The 18,646-nt window shown below is 33.7% G+C and overlaps 1 protein-coding gene and 2 long non-coding RNA genes across 4 annotated transcripts; 2 read left to right on the forward strand and 1 right to left on the reverse strand.

The window, feature by feature from the left end:
* Window positions 1–461: 461 nt before the first annotated feature.
* LOC121245552 (probable pectinesterase 53) lies at window positions 462–1,205 on the reverse strand. 2 transcript variants are annotated; one of them, XM_041143583.1, is made up of 2 exons: window positions 921–1,205; window positions 462–703 (listed from the first exon to the last, which is right to left on the reverse strand). In XM_041143583.1, the coding sequence occupies exons 1-2, from the start codon at window positions 1,066–1,068 to the stop codon at window positions 561–563; spliced, it is 291 nt and encodes a 96-aa protein (XP_040999517.1). In that variant the 5' UTR covers window positions 1,069–1,205; the 3' UTR covers window positions 462–560. The 2 variants fall into 2 exon arrangements, with proteins under 2 accessions (XP_040999517.1, XP_040999516.1); XM_041143582.1 differs by having other exon boundaries at window positions 827–1,205.
* Window positions 1,206–2,221: 1,016 nt separating this feature from the next.
* LOC121245554 lies at window positions 2,222–3,650 on the forward strand. Its single transcript, XR_005936831.1, has 3 exons — window positions 2,222–2,856; window positions 2,979–3,074; window positions 3,621–3,650. It is a non-coding gene; the product is annotated as an uncharacterized LOC121245554 (long non-coding RNA).
* A 9,980-nt stretch (window positions 3,651–13,630) lies between these two features.
* LOC121245553 lies at window positions 13,631–15,558 on the forward strand. The gene is made up of 2 exons (XR_005936830.1): window positions 13,631–13,827; window positions 15,305–15,558. It is a non-coding gene; the product is annotated as an uncharacterized LOC121245553 (long non-coding RNA).
* Window positions 15,559–18,646: the final 3,088 nt, after the last annotated feature.

Here is an 18,646-nt window from a genome sequence, read left to right on the forward strand (position 1 = left end):
GTGTGTGTGTGTGTGTATATAGGAGTTAGCATGATAGTGGTATTGTTGTTAGAATTAAAGCTTCGGTTAAGAATTCATGAAGTGATGCCAATTAATACTCCGGTATTCATGATTCCACTATCGATCGACAATATATATATTATACTGCTGCCTCCATTTTCAATGGTGCACACATTTTTGGGGTCAGGCCAGCAGGGTCCTCCACAAAGTGCACTAGCTATATATATACATATCTATATATATATATATATATTATATATAATATATATATATATATATATATATGGCTCAGGAATAATTGCTAGCTTGAGATCGATCCATCATAATTCTGAAAATCCTTGCAATAATTTTTATTTCACTTGTACGTTATAGCTTACATATATATATATATATATTATATATAATTTTAGTTTTTTTTTAATTGCAGTACTTCAATATTACTAAATAAATGACAATGAATATTAATATAAATTTTCACCAAGTAGCTGCTAGGAAGCAATATTTTATTTTATAAGGATGGTTGGAAAAAAAGAAAATAATAATAATTACCTAAAGAGGTTTTATGAGCCAAGTATTGTCTTCAACATAGTGAGTCCCAATAAAAGGCTCAGCCTCTTCATTGGTGAGCATTCTAGCCCAAGGCACTCTTCCTGTTGAGTTGGCTCCTGGTCCACTACATTTGTATTCTCCATAATACACTCCTCTGCAACAACCCCAAAGAATATATAGATTATGCGCAAGAACTGATCACTAACTTTTAATGAATCATTTGATCATATTTGATTTTCCAAGAGTAGTAGTGCTATATATATATATATACACTTACGAATCCCGCTTTTGATCACCCCAATCACTCCACCCTTGGGGAAGAACAACCTTGTCCAAGAATGTGTATGAGAAAACCACCCTGGAATACTCACCCCATGCTCTGCCAAGGTAAACCTGGCCACTCCCTGTTACTACACTGTCTTTGAACGAAAACCCACTTCCCAATGAGGCATTGCTCTGCTTTTGGGCTGTGAGGGAGGCCACCTTCTTTGCAATGGAGTTTAAATAGCCGTTCTGCATGATGTGAAAAACCTTCAAAACATTTTAAACTACTCTTTAATTATCAGTATAATGCATGCATTCATCATATTTAGTCAACAAGTTGTTTTAGTACATGTGTAGGCTTTTTATCTGAACATAGTTAATATTCTAATTTAAACATGTTATCAACCTAGTTATATATTCAAGTCAATATATAGCGTGCCATTGTGCAGAGAGTATTCAACAGACTGAGAATCAATACTCGATCTCCCTTACGTACATAAATGCATGGTTAGCCCCACACACACGTGTATATCTCATACGTACCCACACACACACACACACATGGATATATATATATATATATATATATATATATATATCCATGTTGTTCATTTGGGTGATGTTGTTCATTTGCAAGTCTATATATATCATGTGTATATCTCATACATACCCACACACACACACACACACACATGGATATATATATATATATACACATGAGAGGGAAGGGGCTTAGACATGTAGTTGGCCATCGACGGTTATTACTATCACAATCAAACATTATTGGTCCAGTCTTGATAAATACATATATATACATATATATATATATATATATCAATACACATTACAACCTTAAGACAAAAAACTAGGGATGGAGTAGCTAGCGTCCTCATCGATACTTGACTCACGTTAATTCATATAGCTACCTCCCCCCGGTTTAAAATTTTTTTGGGACATATGGCATCATATGATGTCATAAACATTGTAGCTCCCATATAAGTTTTGTTAGCCAATTATCCTTGAAAATGGCTTCGAGTTTAAACCTTCTGAGATGCCTAGCTAGCCACATTCATAAATCTGATTCAAGTTAACTTGTACTTTTCCTATCCCAACATTTGGCCTATGGTGAGTTTTTCATCGAACTTATATATTTAAAGTCTCTGCTGACCTAACTTTCTTCCCCACCATGTCTTTGTTTAGATGGACAAAAGTTGGATGACTTCTACAAAGAGACGCGTTGGTCGAAGAAAAAAGAATGCATTTGTATCACCTGCTACAAAAACTACTTATGTGAGTAGTACAGAAACAACCGTTGGGATCTATGTTTCTTTCTATACGTGATAAATATTAACATAGCACTAGCTTTAAATTTGTTTCTAATCGTTGCTTTGTCAATGTGCAGAAGGAGATGCAAGGTAGGTTAGATGGCCTAGGACCAGAGCAACGTAGTGATGAGGCAGCAGCGACTGTCTTTAGGGAGGTTCTTGGCCATCGACCTGGATATGCACGGGGACTTGGGGAAATGGTCATCCCCGAGTCAAGTAGACAATGTGACAAACTTCAAATGCAACAATACATGTCTGAGGCTGAAAAGCACAAGAAAGATTCTGAACAATATAAGAAGGATGCTGAACAATATAAGAAGGATGCTGAAGCTTACAAGAGTTAGCTGGATGAAATGAGGACAGAGTTGCGGGAGCTGAGGGAGCATCAGATACAAAATGACAATCTGATGCAGTCTTTCTTTAGGGCTTTCCCGTCGTTCACTGAGTCAATTCGACAGACTCAGTGTAACGATTCCCCCGGCCCATAAGGGGCTTCTCATAGAAGGGCACATTTTTTGGGTGGTTTTTTGTGACACCGGGGAGATATGAAGTTAGGGTGTCGATGTGTTGTGCTTTTGGGTGGTTTTTGTACTTAGTCTATACGACACTGGGCTATATATATATATATATAGTATTATATATATATATATATTTATATAAATCTTGGATCTATGTCTACACCGGGGAACTCTTGGATCTCTCATGGTCTGCAAATGGGGTTAGTATCATTTGGAGTTATCCACCATAAAATCTACTTGTACAAGTGAAGTGTTCAATATATTTCTAGCAACTTGGTTTCCCAAACCCGATGAATATTAATGCTATTTTATTTTGCCACAGTTGCTCCTGTCGTCCTCTGTCGAGAAGAATATCTACGTACACTCAGCTAGTGGGATGTGACAGCTGCCTAAGGATCTTTTCTCAAAATATTCTATGGTTAGCCTCTTGCTAATTGTTTGCTTGTATCTTTTAAGTGTACTAGTTCGATATGGGTGTTTTTCTCCATATTTATTTCCAAGAATTAAATAAATGACCAAACAAAGATTCTATTAAAATCCCAAAAGGTATAGCCCAAGCACATGAGTAGTATACAACATGAACTCTTGATTAGGAACAGGAAAAGAGATGATTAAATCATGAAAACTCAGCCCATTACAATCTATAGTAGTTACACATATTTTGCAAGTCTTCAGTGTCGCTTGTACTTATCTTCAAATGTCTATAATTAATTTCCCTTATAATACCACACACTTGCCAAATAGGACCATTTTTCGCATTGGTGCCATATGGGGTTGCCATATAAGTGGTTTGTAAATTGGTATGATCTCAGTCTGTTCTTGGACATCTATGGTTTGAGTCGACGATTTAGTCCCAGTGTTTACTGCTATGATTGGTGCAGTGACAATGAAATGACTTTTAATCCGTGGATGATAACTACATTTTATGAAATTCTGATGATGGACATGCTACTTGAATGTTCAGTACAAATGGCTTGCGACGAGAGGTGTAGATCTCAAGACAAGTTCTATGGCTGCCAAATTATGATTTCTTTTTTTTCTTTTTTTTTTTTTGGCAGGAACATTTACATGGGCTAGGGCTGAGAATGGAGAAAAGCAATAGGAGATTAAGCTAGTGATAGATCATGATATGAATTAATTTCATGCTATCAACCCGATGGATTCGAATGAAGTGATTTTGTGTGTCTTTGTTTGTTATTAACATACAATTTTATAGCTTTGTTATTATTGATACTGTTGGGATAATGGGCTTGTCTTCATGAGAATTTATTTATATTTGCTTTCATAATTAATTATCTTGTTGTATTTCTATATAATAACTTCTTTTTTATTGTCAATTACGGAGCGGAGAAAATTACATTTGAACATAAAAAGTGAGGCCATTCAAATATTGGCTAAATACCCATTCGATTGTTTATTATAATATGTCTAAGTTTTAACAATAGAATGTTCAGTTGTAAAAATAATAGGAAGATTACAATATCTATTTCCATAAAGATTTGGGGATCAAATTATTATTATTTTTTTATATTTTAAATGGAATTATTGGTATTCAAACAACTATTAAGGATGAAGAAATTTCGTCCTAAAAAATTATGTTTAAACGATATTATTGGCGTTTGAGCACATATTAGCTTGGGATGGAAAACTTTTTGTCAAAAAATCCATCTCAAAGAAAATCTTTTGAGACCAAATTTTGAATTTTGACCAAAAATGATTTTTGGCACGGAACTTTTGGAACAAATTGGGGATGGAATTGTTTTCGTCTGCCTCGTTTGTATTCAGGAAACTTATCAATTCTTGTCATCTCATCTAATCATTACAATTTTTTTAAATTTCAATACAAAATAAAATAAACAATTCAAAATTTTAAATCTCAAAACAAAAATAATATTAAAAAATATATTCTAACAATATTGTAATCAACTTTTAAACTTTAATCTCAACTCATCTCATCTATGAAAATAAATGAGCCGTAATTTTGGAGGTGAAATGAAAAGTTTTTGGAACAAAAATACTTGTCCTTCTAAAAGAAATTTTATTGCAGTAATTTTCATTATTCCACGATATGGTACGAAATGATGGATAGATAAGTAAAAAATAATAAATAGTTTTTCAGTCCTTGATTGTTACATTAGAGATGATGAAAAAAATTAATAATAAGTGACATTTTTTTTCTTTAAAATTGAGAATCTTACTATAATAGCAATAGATAAACACACGGCTTCAAAATTTTCACTCATAATTGTTCAAATTCAGGACGTTGTTGATTTGAGACTGACTTTAACTTTTCCTTTTTACTGAACAGCGAAAGCTACGTTTGGAACATGAAAGCAGCTGAGTCCATATGAGCTGAGTTCAAATTTAAGCCTAACCTAATATCTAATAACATAATTCTCAAGTCACTAAATATTATTTAACTCAAGATCTATTTACACGTGGGATTCATAATTTTTTTCAACTCAACAATTCTTTACACGCGAGATTTACAACATTTTTTAACTTCTTATAAATACATTTAAACATCTAAATATATCTAAACTTAACTTAAGTAGATCTCAAAAAATTCATAATATCATCTCAACTCACTACTATTTATAAAAAATTTAACTTATTTTAACTCAGTTCAACATATAAACACAACCTAAATAGAGGGTCTGGACCGGACCAAGTCAGGTGAGAACCCCAAGGCCACGAAGAAAGTTGACAGATAAGGTTGTATCAACTTTTTGCTTTTGTAACTTTTGTAAAAGAAAAATGCATCTTTTATTTTGGTTTTGAATTTATTTTTTCACTTATTTTTTTAATAATGATATTTGTACAACTATTTTACAATATATTCTATAATTAATTAACTAATATAACAGAACAACTTCCTAAAAATAGTTGAATTTTAAAACATAAATAAAATTTAATTGTAAAATAATTGTATAAAAAGTAATGTGTATCATCACTCTTTTATTTTTATCACTTTAATGGTATTGCTAAAAAAATTACAATTGAAGAAGTTAATCCTATATAAAATATGCGACCCCCTCAAAATTATAATCTCGGCTTTGTCCCTAATAGGGTTCAAGTTTTGCTCATCTCATTGCCAAGAAAACCCATTACAAATTAGGGAGTGACTTAGGCTGCGTTTAGATGTTGAGCTAATCTGAGCTGAGTTCTTTATAAATAACAGTGAGTTGAGTAGGTGGAGTGAGTTATGTGAGGTCCATCTAAAATGAGTTTAGATGTGTTTGGATGGTAAAATGAGTTTGGTACTATTTATGAAAAATTGAAAAATGTTGTGGGTCCCACGTATAAAGATATGTTGAGTTGAAAAAAGTTGTGAATCTCACGTGTAATGAAGTTTTGAGTTGAGATGAGTTTGATAATTTGAGAGTTGGGTGTTTGGATGTTAGACTCAGGTTAAAATTAGACTAGACTGAATTGATCTTAGCTGAGTCTTGCAACCAAACAGAACCTTAGTCCGGTGCAATAAAGCTCCCTTTTTAAACCTACCAATTGAAAACTTACACGTAATATTTTCATTGATTTAAATATATATATATATATATATATATATATATATATATAAAAGATGTGCCCAATCTTACCTTCTTATTGTCTTCTTCACCATGGATATATATGGCGAGGATGCTATTTAGCATCCCACACCACGCATTTTATATATTTTAATAATATTTTTTATTTTTATTATTTTTTATTCTTGTTAAACTAATTGAGTTGTTCTTCTTATCATCTATACACTATATATTTCTTATACGAAAAATAAAAGAAAATTGAAATAGATGTGGTATGTAATGTGTGAGGATGATAATTAGAATTATTTATTTTGAATTGGGTATTTGGTTGAACTCAATACTCTTAGTCATGGAGATCATGGGTATGAAGAATTAGGCAGTAGGAATGCAATTTTGATGAAGACGACAAGGAGTGTAAACATCATGATGGAACAACAACTAAATTAATAATAGAAAATCTTGCGCTGAGAAAAAAACCCTATTCTTGCTCTCTCCCTTTTCTCTCTACACAATCCCCCTAAAAAAAACTCAGGCCAGAGGAGGGGTTGGAACTTTGGCTCCTCCCTCCCTCCCTCTCCATTCCTCCCTCATCCCTCCCCCCTCTCCTCTCTTGTTTTTCCTTTATTGTTCTGGTTTTATTTTTATTTTTTCGTTCACAGTAGGGTGAAATACAGATATGTAGTTCTCCGGAGCCAGGTGACCACCACGTTCCCCACCGCAAGATTCCTAAGGCGCCAATCCTTCAGACGGACAAATAATCTCATCAAACAGAGTGGCGCGTGAGCCACACGCGAGGCCCAAAGTGCACACGTAACATCCACGCGTCACCGCAAGGGAGCTCTATCGCTGCCACGCACAGCTTTTCTAGGACCTGGTCCATCGGTTTCTTCATACCTGATTCTCCACAGCACTTCCAGGGTGGCGCGTGTCCCTCACGTACCAAGTCACGTACTTCCAGGGTGTTTGCATTTTTTTATTTCCTCTAAGGTTGAAAATGAGGATTTACAGCTTTCCAAGCTGTAATCCGTTATTTTCTCATGTATCGTTTACGTTTTTTATTATCTCTTTTGTTTTAGGTTAAAAAAAATATACATAGTCTCTTGGATTTTGTCCATAGAGTGTGTCCTCTACTCCGTCTTAGACAGAGTGTGGGGTTGTTTAATTCTGTCTTAGGACAGAATGTGGAGTTTCTTAAATCTGTCTTAAGACAGAGTGTTGTCTCTCAGACAATTTGTCTGTAGAGAGTTACAGCAATGGACTAGACCATGTTAGTCACAAAGAAATTTGTGTATTGAGTAGTCTTAAAAGCAGTAGTTGGCTTGTATTCTGTATATCTCAGGTCAAAATTGTAATGTCTCGTTATGAATAAATGGAGTTTGTTCTACCTTAAAAAAAAAAACAACTAAATTAATGGAACAAGATTATTCTGAACCAAGCATTGTATACAAATCAATTCAATGTGGAGAAAATTAACATATTAGGGTTATTCCTGGCAGCTAATGTCAAGAAGTTTTTTTAAGCCAATTATTGTATGGTAATTGAGGTGCTATGTGGCTCAAAATGTCCAAGGAGGTGCAACATTTTCATTATTTTTGGGTAAGTTTTATTGAACCTTGTTGAGCTACAACAAATCTTCTTGTTTCAATAGGCTCAAATTTGCCTCACCTAGTGAGTCTCTTGCTTGGTTGCTTATTTTGCTTATAGTTATCTATTAAATTTGGTATAATTTTATTTGTAAGATTGAAAATTTATTTTTGAAATCAAGTTATGCAACGTGGATGGTATGTAGTGTAAAAACTTGTAAATATAGAAAAATAATATTTCACGAGTAATATAAATAATGACATAATGTTCTTAATATATATATATATATATAAATTAATTAAAAAACATGGCCATCCAATTCTTCTCATAGGAGACCTAGGCCAACATGTTTGGTTTTGGGACAACCAGATTGATGTTAAGAAATTTTCATAATGATAATTAGTCAGCACATGTAAGGCCCAGTATTTGTGAGGCTCGGATCATGCACAAAGGCCTAGCCCTTTCCTTGGAGGAGTGCGAAACGGCGCCGTTTAGGGGTAAGTTTCCCTCCTTCCTCAACCTTTTCTCCCCGATTCTTTCTCCCTCGTTTCTCTCTTTCGATTTTTGGTTTCCCTCGTGTCTCTCTCTCTCACGTTACCCACTTCCCTTCTCGTTTCCATCTCTTGTTTTCGTTGGTTCTGTTTCGTGAGTCCGAATCTCATGCCCTAAATTTCCTCCATTTTTCTTTTCCCTCAAAATCGGTTCTCACTCTATCGATCCCTCCAATTCTGCAGATTAATGTGCCTCTCTCTCTCGCGTACCTCTATTTTCTCTTCAGATGCGGCTTTTCCTCTTCCACTTGGTAATCTTTTGCCTACAGGTATCTCTTTCTCCCTCTCTTTTATTCGACATTTAAGACTCTGAACTACAACCCTCTCAACCGGCCCTCTCTTTCTCATCACTTGCAGATTTGTTTTTGCTTTGTGGTTTTTGGTATTGCGTTTTCGTGGGTCCCCGAATTTGTTTTCCGTGTAACCGTTGAAGCCATCACTGGAGAAGTTAGCTTTTGCGGGTAGGCCATTCTCGTTCTCGGTATCTTACGCACGCACACACACTTTCACTTCAAGTCAGTTTATTTCACTCCAATGTAATATTTGAAATATGTAGTTCGTGAGCTCTCGGGCATTTTTGTGTGTAAGCAAACACCTTGTGTTGGAATGATCTTGGAGTGTTGGATTATTTTGGGTTGGACGTGCAGTAAACCAAATGGATACTCGGGATTAAGTAGTGGTTGTTTTTGTACTATTCGAATTTTTATACGACCGTTGGAGTGGAGGTTAAATTATTTGGAGTTACATTATTGTTGTTTTGGTTGAGTTGTTAGTGATTGCTTGCAGTTAGGGGCCATTGAAGTGGGGTTGATATTTTGATTATTTGTGTTCGACGTTGACTTTGGTGGGTGAATAGGTCAATATCAAAATTAGTATATGGTATTTTGGGTTGAAGTGCGGGCTGTCCAGATTATTATATGGTTGTTTTAGTGAGTTGTTTTTGCTATAATATGATTTGGGATTATGGGTTTTAATTATTTAGATAGAAGTTGTGTCAATTGTCTTTTAACACTTAGTGTATATTTTGTTCCTATCAATAGGTGACGAAATCATTAGAGGTCGTTTTCAAGACATAGATAATACTCTGCAGGAGTCAGGTAAGCGGGATTCCTATACTAGGTTTTACACGAATTATTGAGACTGAGGTTGACTTTTTGAAAACCTTACGTATTTTGTGATGAAATGAGAACTTAGGAAAAACCAACCTCGGTCACTTATTTGCACTACTCATGAAATCTGTACGAAAAAGGAAAAATATTTTCTGACATGCATTGTGTAGACATGAGTTAAATTTTGTCATGCTGTCTCTGAAATCTAAAAAAGAGCGATATTGAGAATCTGAAAAATTGTGCATTGATTTAGAAAGATGCTCCGACTTTTGTTTTCAGTATGTGAGAATGATCTGATTATATTTTGGTACTCTGTTTTGTTTTGATATGGCATCTGAAAACCTTTGGCATAGTGTACTGATTTTGTATCTGACTATATCTCTGCTCTGCTCTGTTATGCTCTGCTCTATTTGGGTTGGTACCAACTTCTCTGTCTCTGAGTGCACCCACTTTGGAAACAAAGTGGTTTTATTGTGGTCTTTCATGTGTACACACTTGCGGCTCCGAGAAGAATAAGAGAAAGATTTCACCTCTGTCTTTGCCCGGTTTGGCCACTGGGGATAGCACAATCCTACCACGGGGGTGAAACATGGTCTCTGCTCTGTAAGATGCTCTATTTTGATGTGGTGATGATGCTCAGGTTATGTTATGTCAAAGTACTATAGGTTTTACTTGTCTTAAAATCATCGCTCTATTACTTTTAAAAACATGTTTTGTTCTGCATGATAACTCTGGAAAACATTTTGTTCTGCATACTGTACTTTGTAAATGTTCATGTTTGCATGCTAGCATATGTCCTCTGCTTACTGAGTTGTTGATAACTCACCCCTTATCTCTAAATATTTTTCAGATAATTTTGATGGTTCAGCTAGTGAACAAGAGTAGGAAGTTTTAGTAAGATGCGATGATCGTAGTGGAATAAGTAACTGAGGGTACAAGTTTATTGGAGAGTCTTTTTAGTAGGTTTATCATTTTCGGATTTTGAATAAATGGATTTGTACTTTTTTGGAAATTTTGGAGTATTTAAATATGTTATGGAAGTTGGATTTAGGTTACATGAGCTAACTCTTCGGATTTCTGGGAACGGGGCGTTACAGCACACGTGTGATGCCATGATAGCCGAGAATTAAAAATGCTTCTCATTTTAGTTGATGAAAACTACCAATCAGTTATGTAGCTAAAGCTGAAAAATGTGATTATGAAGAAGTGTTTTGGGCTAGTGGGACATCCAAAGTGCATGGAGCTACGTACCCTCTGCTGCATGGTAGTGGATTCTTTACTTCCCTAGTGCACTAACCACTATGTTGGGAGCATCCACAAGTAATTATTATCCTCCACTCATTAAATACACTATCCACATGGCAGAGATGATAAATTATAAAGTGTTAATTAAATACAGTAATAGATAGGGTCTTTTTGTTGTAAATTCCACCCTAACTGTATTTTTTAGCTGCAAAAGAATCTGTCAAATGGTTAACTTATGTATCTCTCCAAATGGTATATTTTAGATTGCTGCATCTTAGATACTTCATTTAGATTCAGATAAAACTGTTAAGTTATATGTGTCCAGATTTGCCATGTCATGTTTATTATTGACCACATGCCTACAATAATTACTCACAGGTTTGGTATCCATTACCATGCAGAAAATCTTAGAGATTTACAATTTTATACCAAGAGCAAGGTTACAGTAGAGGATTTTGTTAAGACATGTTTTTTTTTTTTGGGACAACCAGATTAATGTTAAGACATTTTCATAATGATAAGTCACGGCACGTGTAATTCCATGATAGGTCTTGAGTTTAAATTAGGTGTTGAATATTAATGCTTGGTCCCGCATCCAGCTACCGTGAGTAATGCTGTGATAGGTGAAATCAACGAAACGTCAAATAATAATAAAACTATGTACGTTCTTGATCGTTGACTCAGTCCAGGACTATAAACTACGAGTCTACGACTTTTGTGGAAACAAAAAAGAACAGAGTCCTCGCTTCATCAAGTGATCTTACTTAGAAGTTAGAGACGGTGCGCGGCGACCAAAACCGAAAGCGTTTGTTCGTTTGGGTAAGCAAAACATTCTCTCTTTTTTATTCTGTTCCATAATATTCTGCTTTATTATTTTAACTTATTGAGAATCATTTGTTATGTTTTTAGGCTTACTCACTGTAATAAAAAAGAGTATTTACGACAAATTATTTATAAAAAAAAAAATGACTAATTAGCCCGTCGTCTATATCTATGGATCTAATTCCATGCATATATATATATATATATGTGTGTGTGTGTGCGCTATCTGGACCTCTTTGCTTTGAATATTGAGATATTAATTTATTAGGATATTGACATTTTTATCAATAGTTAGTTCATCAGCTAACACTCAACTCGTTGCATACAAAATAAATTCACGGCAGCTTGCTTGTTGATTTGGGTATTTATTTTTCTAGCTAGGTGATCTATAAATAATATATAATATGATATGGTTAATTTACTTTGAATGACTGATAATGCATGGGGTTTTCATTTGTTTGCTTATAGCTGCTTTACTAGCTGGTTACTTATTTTAATTTCTTTCTTTTAATTCTTAAAGCCGTCATATGAAAAAATTAGCATTAAAGTACTCTAATTAAGTTGCCCAAAAAATTGGCCCATATTTTTATAATATAATTGTATTGTAATCAGTACGGAGTCTGAATTTGTGTAAGTAGCAGGCCAGGAGCTGGAAGCCAATTAATTAATTAAGAAGATTAATTGTGAGATGGAAAAATCAACAAGTGATGATCAAGAAATTCAACAAAAAGTGGAAACTGCTTCAGTCACAAATGGAAATCAAAAGCATGCTGAAATTCAACAATGGGGTCAGGAAGCTACAAACACTTTGAGTAGTGGAAATGGAAATCAACATAGAGATCAGTTGCTAAATAGCATCAAAGAAATGGCTGCAAGCTTGGAGCCACCCTTATCAGCAAATGAGTGTTGTATCTACAGGATTCCAACTTGTCTTCGAAAATTGAATGAGGAAGCCTACACTCCTCAGGTTATATCAATGGGGCCTTTCCACCATGGCAGCAAAATATTAGAACCCATGGAAAAGTTGAAATTAAAATATTTTCAGAGATTCCTGCGGCAAATTGACTTCAACATAGAGATTTTAGTAAATGCCATAAAGCTAAATGAAGAAAGTGTGCGTAGTTGTTATGCAGAAACCATCAAGTTTAGCAGTGACGATTTCGTGAAATTAATTTTGGTGGATGGGATCTTTATTATTGAATTATTCTACGAAATATGGTTCGAAGGATCAGATAGGTTTATTCGTGAGAACCATATACTGTTAAACCCAATATCGTGGAAGGCAATTATGTTAGACTTGGAGTTACTTGAAAATCAACTTCCTTTCTTTGCTCTTGAGATATTATTTAGCCTTGCATGTGCACCGAATGATGAGTATCCTTCCTTCACTTCGTTTGCAATTAAGGTCTTTGAGGCTAGAAAAGATCAGGAATTTCCTGGAAATCTTGGAGAGAAACCAATTAGACACTTTGTTGATTTGGAAACCAATTAGACACTTTGTTGATTTGACCAAAGCATTTTTACTTCCGTCATCCAGAAAGCTATTGTCACCACATGAAAGTAATGATCTTGCTAGATCAGCTGATCATTTATATACTGTAAGCCAGTTGTACGAGGCTGGAGTGAAGTTTAAGGTGAGATTATGCAAATGCTTGCTTCACCTAACAAGACACTTTGCTGATTTCGCCAGAGCATTTTTTCTTCCATCATCCAAAAAGCTCCTAAAGCTACCGCATGAAAATAATGATCTTCCTAGTGCTGATCATTTATATTCTGCAAGCCAGTTGTACGAGGCTGGAGTGAAGTTTAAGGTGAGCTCAAGCAAATGCTTATTTGACCTGGAATTCACAAACGGAACTTTGGAAATTCCATGCATGAACATGTATAATTCGACAGAGACTACTTATCGAAACATCATAGCATTTGAGCAATGCCATTATCCATATGATTCACATTTTACAGACTACATTGTGCTATTTACTTTCCTAATCAACACTCCCAAAGATGCAGATTTACTTATTAGAAAAGGAATCATCATTAATTGGCTTGCCAACAGCAATTCAGTGGCATCTTTTATCAATAATTTGGGGACGAATAGTATATATGATAGCAGGAAAGGTGCTTATCGGGGTTTGTTTTGAGATTTGAATGCATTCTATAGCAACACTAAGCATACTTGGAAGGCTACCTTGAAACGTGATTATTTCGGCACTCCTTGGAAAACAGCTTCTACTGCAGCTGCTGTTACCTTATTGCTGCTCACTCTCGGACAATTTATATGCTCCATCATCCAAGTTGTGAAGATGTGAAGAAGCTTTGTGCATGAAATTCTGGTAGGACATCACATTTTATTTTACTCCTCACGTTTAGAAATTAATTTGTTAGATTGCTAGTAATAGCTTCGAAAATTTGAACATAACATTCACAAATGTAGTGTTAGAAAAATGATTAGTTTTATTACCAAAACTTTTAATTAATTTGTGATAAAACCTTTCTGATTCTTTGTTATAAAACTTTCAGTTTTTCAACCAAACAGAAAACTACAATTATCACAAGTCTCGCAGTTTGATATCAACCACAACCAAAGAATAACCAATATTACAAGATCTGACCAGATTACAATTATTGAACAGTATAGAACAATATGACGCATGAAACTTATCAAGAATCATAAACAGCAAACAAGAAAGACAAGAAAATATAACCTGTAAAAGGAAATAATGAAAATAACGAAAATAAAGGAAAGAACACACCGATATACGTGGTTCGACCCTAATGGTCTACATCTACGGTAGGAATGGCCTCAGAGATCTTTATTGATGAACAATATATCACAGAGAATGTCTCAGTACTTTAGAGTTACAAATCTCTCTCACTTTCTACCAGAAATCGCACTAATTTCTTTTCTAAGAGCAAAACCCTAGAAACCCTAAAATCGCCCCTTTCTCTGCTCTCTCTCTTAGTTGCCATCAAAATACAGAATGAGAATCGAATTAGGGTTACAATGATTAGCAACGAATATATATGGTACAACAGATGCAGACACGTGGAGCAATTCAGCGGCTTAGCAATTTAATCCTCAGATGTAGTCATGGATCTCCCACGTGATTTAAGCAGCTCAGCTTTAATTGTTTCAAAGGTCCAGATTGTGCCACATTAGATCCATTTATTTACACAAGAATAAAAAACACATTAGTAAGTAACACAGCAGATAGATAAATGTATTGACATACATATTATAGATAGGTATTAAGTATTGCTTGAAATAATATGCATTATCATCACTTTCTTCATCTATTAGTACAGAGCCTCAGCTGAGGCTCTAAATACTGTATAAATACACCCCGCATATTTACAGAACATATACTGCACTAGTATCTTCTAACTTCACCACATCTTCATTCTTTACTCTGTTTTTCATTTATTGAGTTACAGATTGCTGTGTGATTTTCCAAACCCACCCTTGCATTTGCTAGAACCACACGAGAGGCCTTGGATTCTATGGTGATTTCTTTGTTGCTAAGTTGTGTTTTCCTCATTACCTACTCGGACAAGTTCTATGGCTGCCAGTGTGTACAAACGGTTCGATGAAATGCCTGAACCCAACGCCGTGTACAACATACGCTCAGAATAAACAAACTCATAGCTCAATGTTCTCCCATCCGTGATTTACATGATGTCCGGTGAATTGTGTGATGCCAATGTTCTCTTTGCAATCAAGTTCGGTCAAAGAAGATCTAGACTTAGTTCATTTGTTAAATTGTTTTTTTTTTTTTTTTTTTTTTTTTTTTTTTTTTTTTTTTTTTGCAGGAACACGTATATGGGCTGAGAATGGAGAAAAGCAATAGGAGATTAAGCCAGTGATAGATCGTGATATGAATTTCATGCAACAAGAGTGAAGGTCATGCTATCTATCAACCCGATGGATTCGAATGAAGTGATTTTGTGTGTCTTTGTTTGTTATTAACATACAATTTTATAGCTTTGTTATTATTGATACTGTTGGGATAATGGGCTTGTCTTCATGGGAATTTATTTATATTTGCTCTCATAATTAATTATCTTGTTGTATTTCTATATAATAAATTCTTTTTTATTGTCAATTACGGAGCGGAGAAAATTACATTTGAACATAAAAAGTGAGGCCATTCAAATATTGACTAAAAACTCATTCGATTGTTTGTTATAATTTGTCTAAGTTTTAACAATAAAATATTCAGTTGTAAAAATAATAGGAAAATTACAATATCTATTTGCATAAAGATTTTGGGATTAAATTACTATTATTTTTTATATTTTAAACAGAATTATTGGTGTTCAAATAACAATTAAGGATGAAGAAATTCCGTCCCAAAAGATTATGTTTGAACGGTATTATTGTCGTTTGAACACACATTAGCTAGGGATGAAAAACATTTTGTCAAAAAGATCCATTCGAACGCTTCTCAAACGGGCTGGACAAATTTCATCTCAAATAAAATCTTTTGAGACCAAATTTTGAATTTTGACCCAAAATGATTTTTGGCACTGAACTTTTAGAATAAAATGGGGATGCAATTGTTTTCTTCTGCCTCGTTTGTTTTCAAAAAAATTTTTAATTCATTTCATCTCATCTAATTTAGTTATTATAATTTTCTCAAATTTCAATATAAAATAAATTAAATAATTTAATTTTTTCAAATCTCAAAATAAAAATAATATTAAAAAATATATTATAACAATATTTTATTCAATTTTTAAACTTTAATCTTAATTCATCTCATATCATCTACAAAAATAAATGAGGCATAATTTCGGAGACGAAATTAAAAGTTTTTGGAACAAAATACTTGTCCTTCTAAAAAGAAATTTTATTGTAGTAATTTTCATTATTCCACGACATGGTACGAAATGATGGATAGATAAGTAAAAAATAATAAATAGCTTTTCAGTCATTGAATGTTACATTAGAGATGATTGAAAAAAATTAAAAATAAGTGAAATTTTTTTCTTTAAAATTTATAATCTTACTATAATAGCAATAGATAAATACACGTCTTCATAATTTTCATTCATAATTGTTCAAAGTCAGGACGTTCTTGATTTCAGACTGACTTTAATTTTCCCTTTTTACTGAACAACCAAATAGACTCAATAGAGGGTGTAGACCGGACCAAGTGAGAACCCCAATGTCATGAAGAAAGTTGACAGATAAGGTTGTATCAGCTTTTTGCTTTTGTAACTTTTGTAAAAGGAAAAAATTATTTTGCCTCCTCTCAAGTTATATTGTTTAATTTGACCGTTTAAAAATATTTTTTTATATAGTAATTAAGAAAGTAATTTTAAGTATATTGAGATATTTTTTTATTTTTTAAATATATTTAAATATATTAAAAAAATCAAAAAGTAACAAGCGATCAACTTGAACATACTACTCTTGACGGCAGAGTAGCCCGATTCTTTGTAAAAGAAAAATGCATCTTTTATTTTGATTTTGAATTTTTTTTTTCACTGGCTTTTTTTTTTTCATAATGATATTTTACAATATATTTTACAATTAACTAATATAACAGTACAACTTCCTAAAAATAGTTGAATTTTAAAATATACATAAAATCTAATTGTAAAATAGTTGTATAATAAATCATGTGTATGATTATTCTTTTATTTTTATCACTTTAATGTTGTTAAATTACAATTGAAGAAGTTAATCCAATTTAAAATATGCGGGCCCCCTCAAAATTATAATCTCGGCTTTGTCGTAAGAGGGGTTCAATTTTTGCTCATCTCACTGCCAAGAAAACCCATTACAAATTAGGGAGTGACAGTCCGGTGCAATAAAGCTCCCTTTTTACACCAGCCAATTGAAACTGAGACGTAATATTTTCATTGATTTAAAAAAATAATATATCTCCTTATTCTTAAAAGAGTCTATCGGTAAGTATGCAGAAATGAACAGTAAACTTAATTTTATTTGACACCTTTCATTTCGTTTATACCCTTGTGTGAATAGAACTTTACAGAATAGATAGAGAAGTCAATTTGGCCAGGTCGTCGAATCTCTCAACAAACAAATACCACTTCTTTTAACGATAGGTTGTCAAAGCAATAGAAAAGTCGGCACTTTGATTTCGCTACCGATGCATGATGGAGAAAGAGATAGAGAGAGAGAAGACAAGGAACCATGAGAGAGAGAGGTTTGGTTCCAACGAATGCAGAAAGAGAAAAAGAGAGGAAACATTATGAAAGATAAACATGTGAGAGAGTGGGTTTGAGGGGGGAGGGTAGAACGAGAGAGAGCAGAAAGTGAGGGACCGGTTTGTGAAATTTCAAGATGAGAGAGAGAGAATCAGATGAAGAGAAGAAGGTTCGGGAAGGGACGGAAATGGGGAAGAAAAATGAAAAAAAAAAAAAAAAGAGATGGGCTGGGCTGGTAGTACTAGAACAGTAGGCTTGCATTATGAATCTTTTTATAATTAATACACAAAATCTCGACAAGGATCCCAAAAAAGAAAAAAGAACTTACGCAAATAAAGTGTTTATGACATATTGTTAACTCTGTTAATGTTTCCCCAAGCTATGATGCATTACTATTTTCATACAATGCTTTTGCACACCTGGAATTTTAGTTCATGCATTTATTGTCACGTTTCAAAATAAAAAATAAAAAATGCATTTATTGTCACATGGCAACAAAACAAAACCTGCAGGTACGTTTGTATGACCAAATAATTTGTTAATGATAATGATATGCTCACTACCTTCCTATCATCTATTTATTATTTTTTTTAAAGATTTTTTATTTTATTTGATAGTTAAGAAAATGACTATTAGTGATCGGTTTAAAAGGGTAACTAGTAATCGGTTTATAGCTGGCCTCTAAATTTTTTTTTCAAGATTTCTCATTTATTATGCTTTTCATCTACTTTACCTTCATCTTTTAAGGTATGGAGAGATTATATTATTCGTCCTTTTTTTTGAGAAATCTAAAATAGTAATAATGATAATTAAACTTATGGCCCTATGGGAGACAAAAACCGTATAGATTCTATTATTATCATAACAATACATAAGTGGTTTCCTCGTTAACAAATGTGCAAGTGATAACTATGGTGTCTTCAAAAGTGTTATTTATCAACAGCTTAACAATCAAAGATACTGGTTGTCATATGT

This window comes from Juglans microcarpa x Juglans regia, unplaced genomic scaffold (assembly GCF_004785595.1).
Source record: "Juglans microcarpa x Juglans regia isolate MS1-56 unplaced genomic scaffold, Jm3101_v1.0 JmScfU0059, whole genome shotgun sequence".
Taxonomy (NCBI): domain Eukaryota; kingdom Viridiplantae; phylum Streptophyta; class Magnoliopsida; order Fagales; family Juglandaceae; genus Juglans; species Juglans microcarpa x Juglans regia.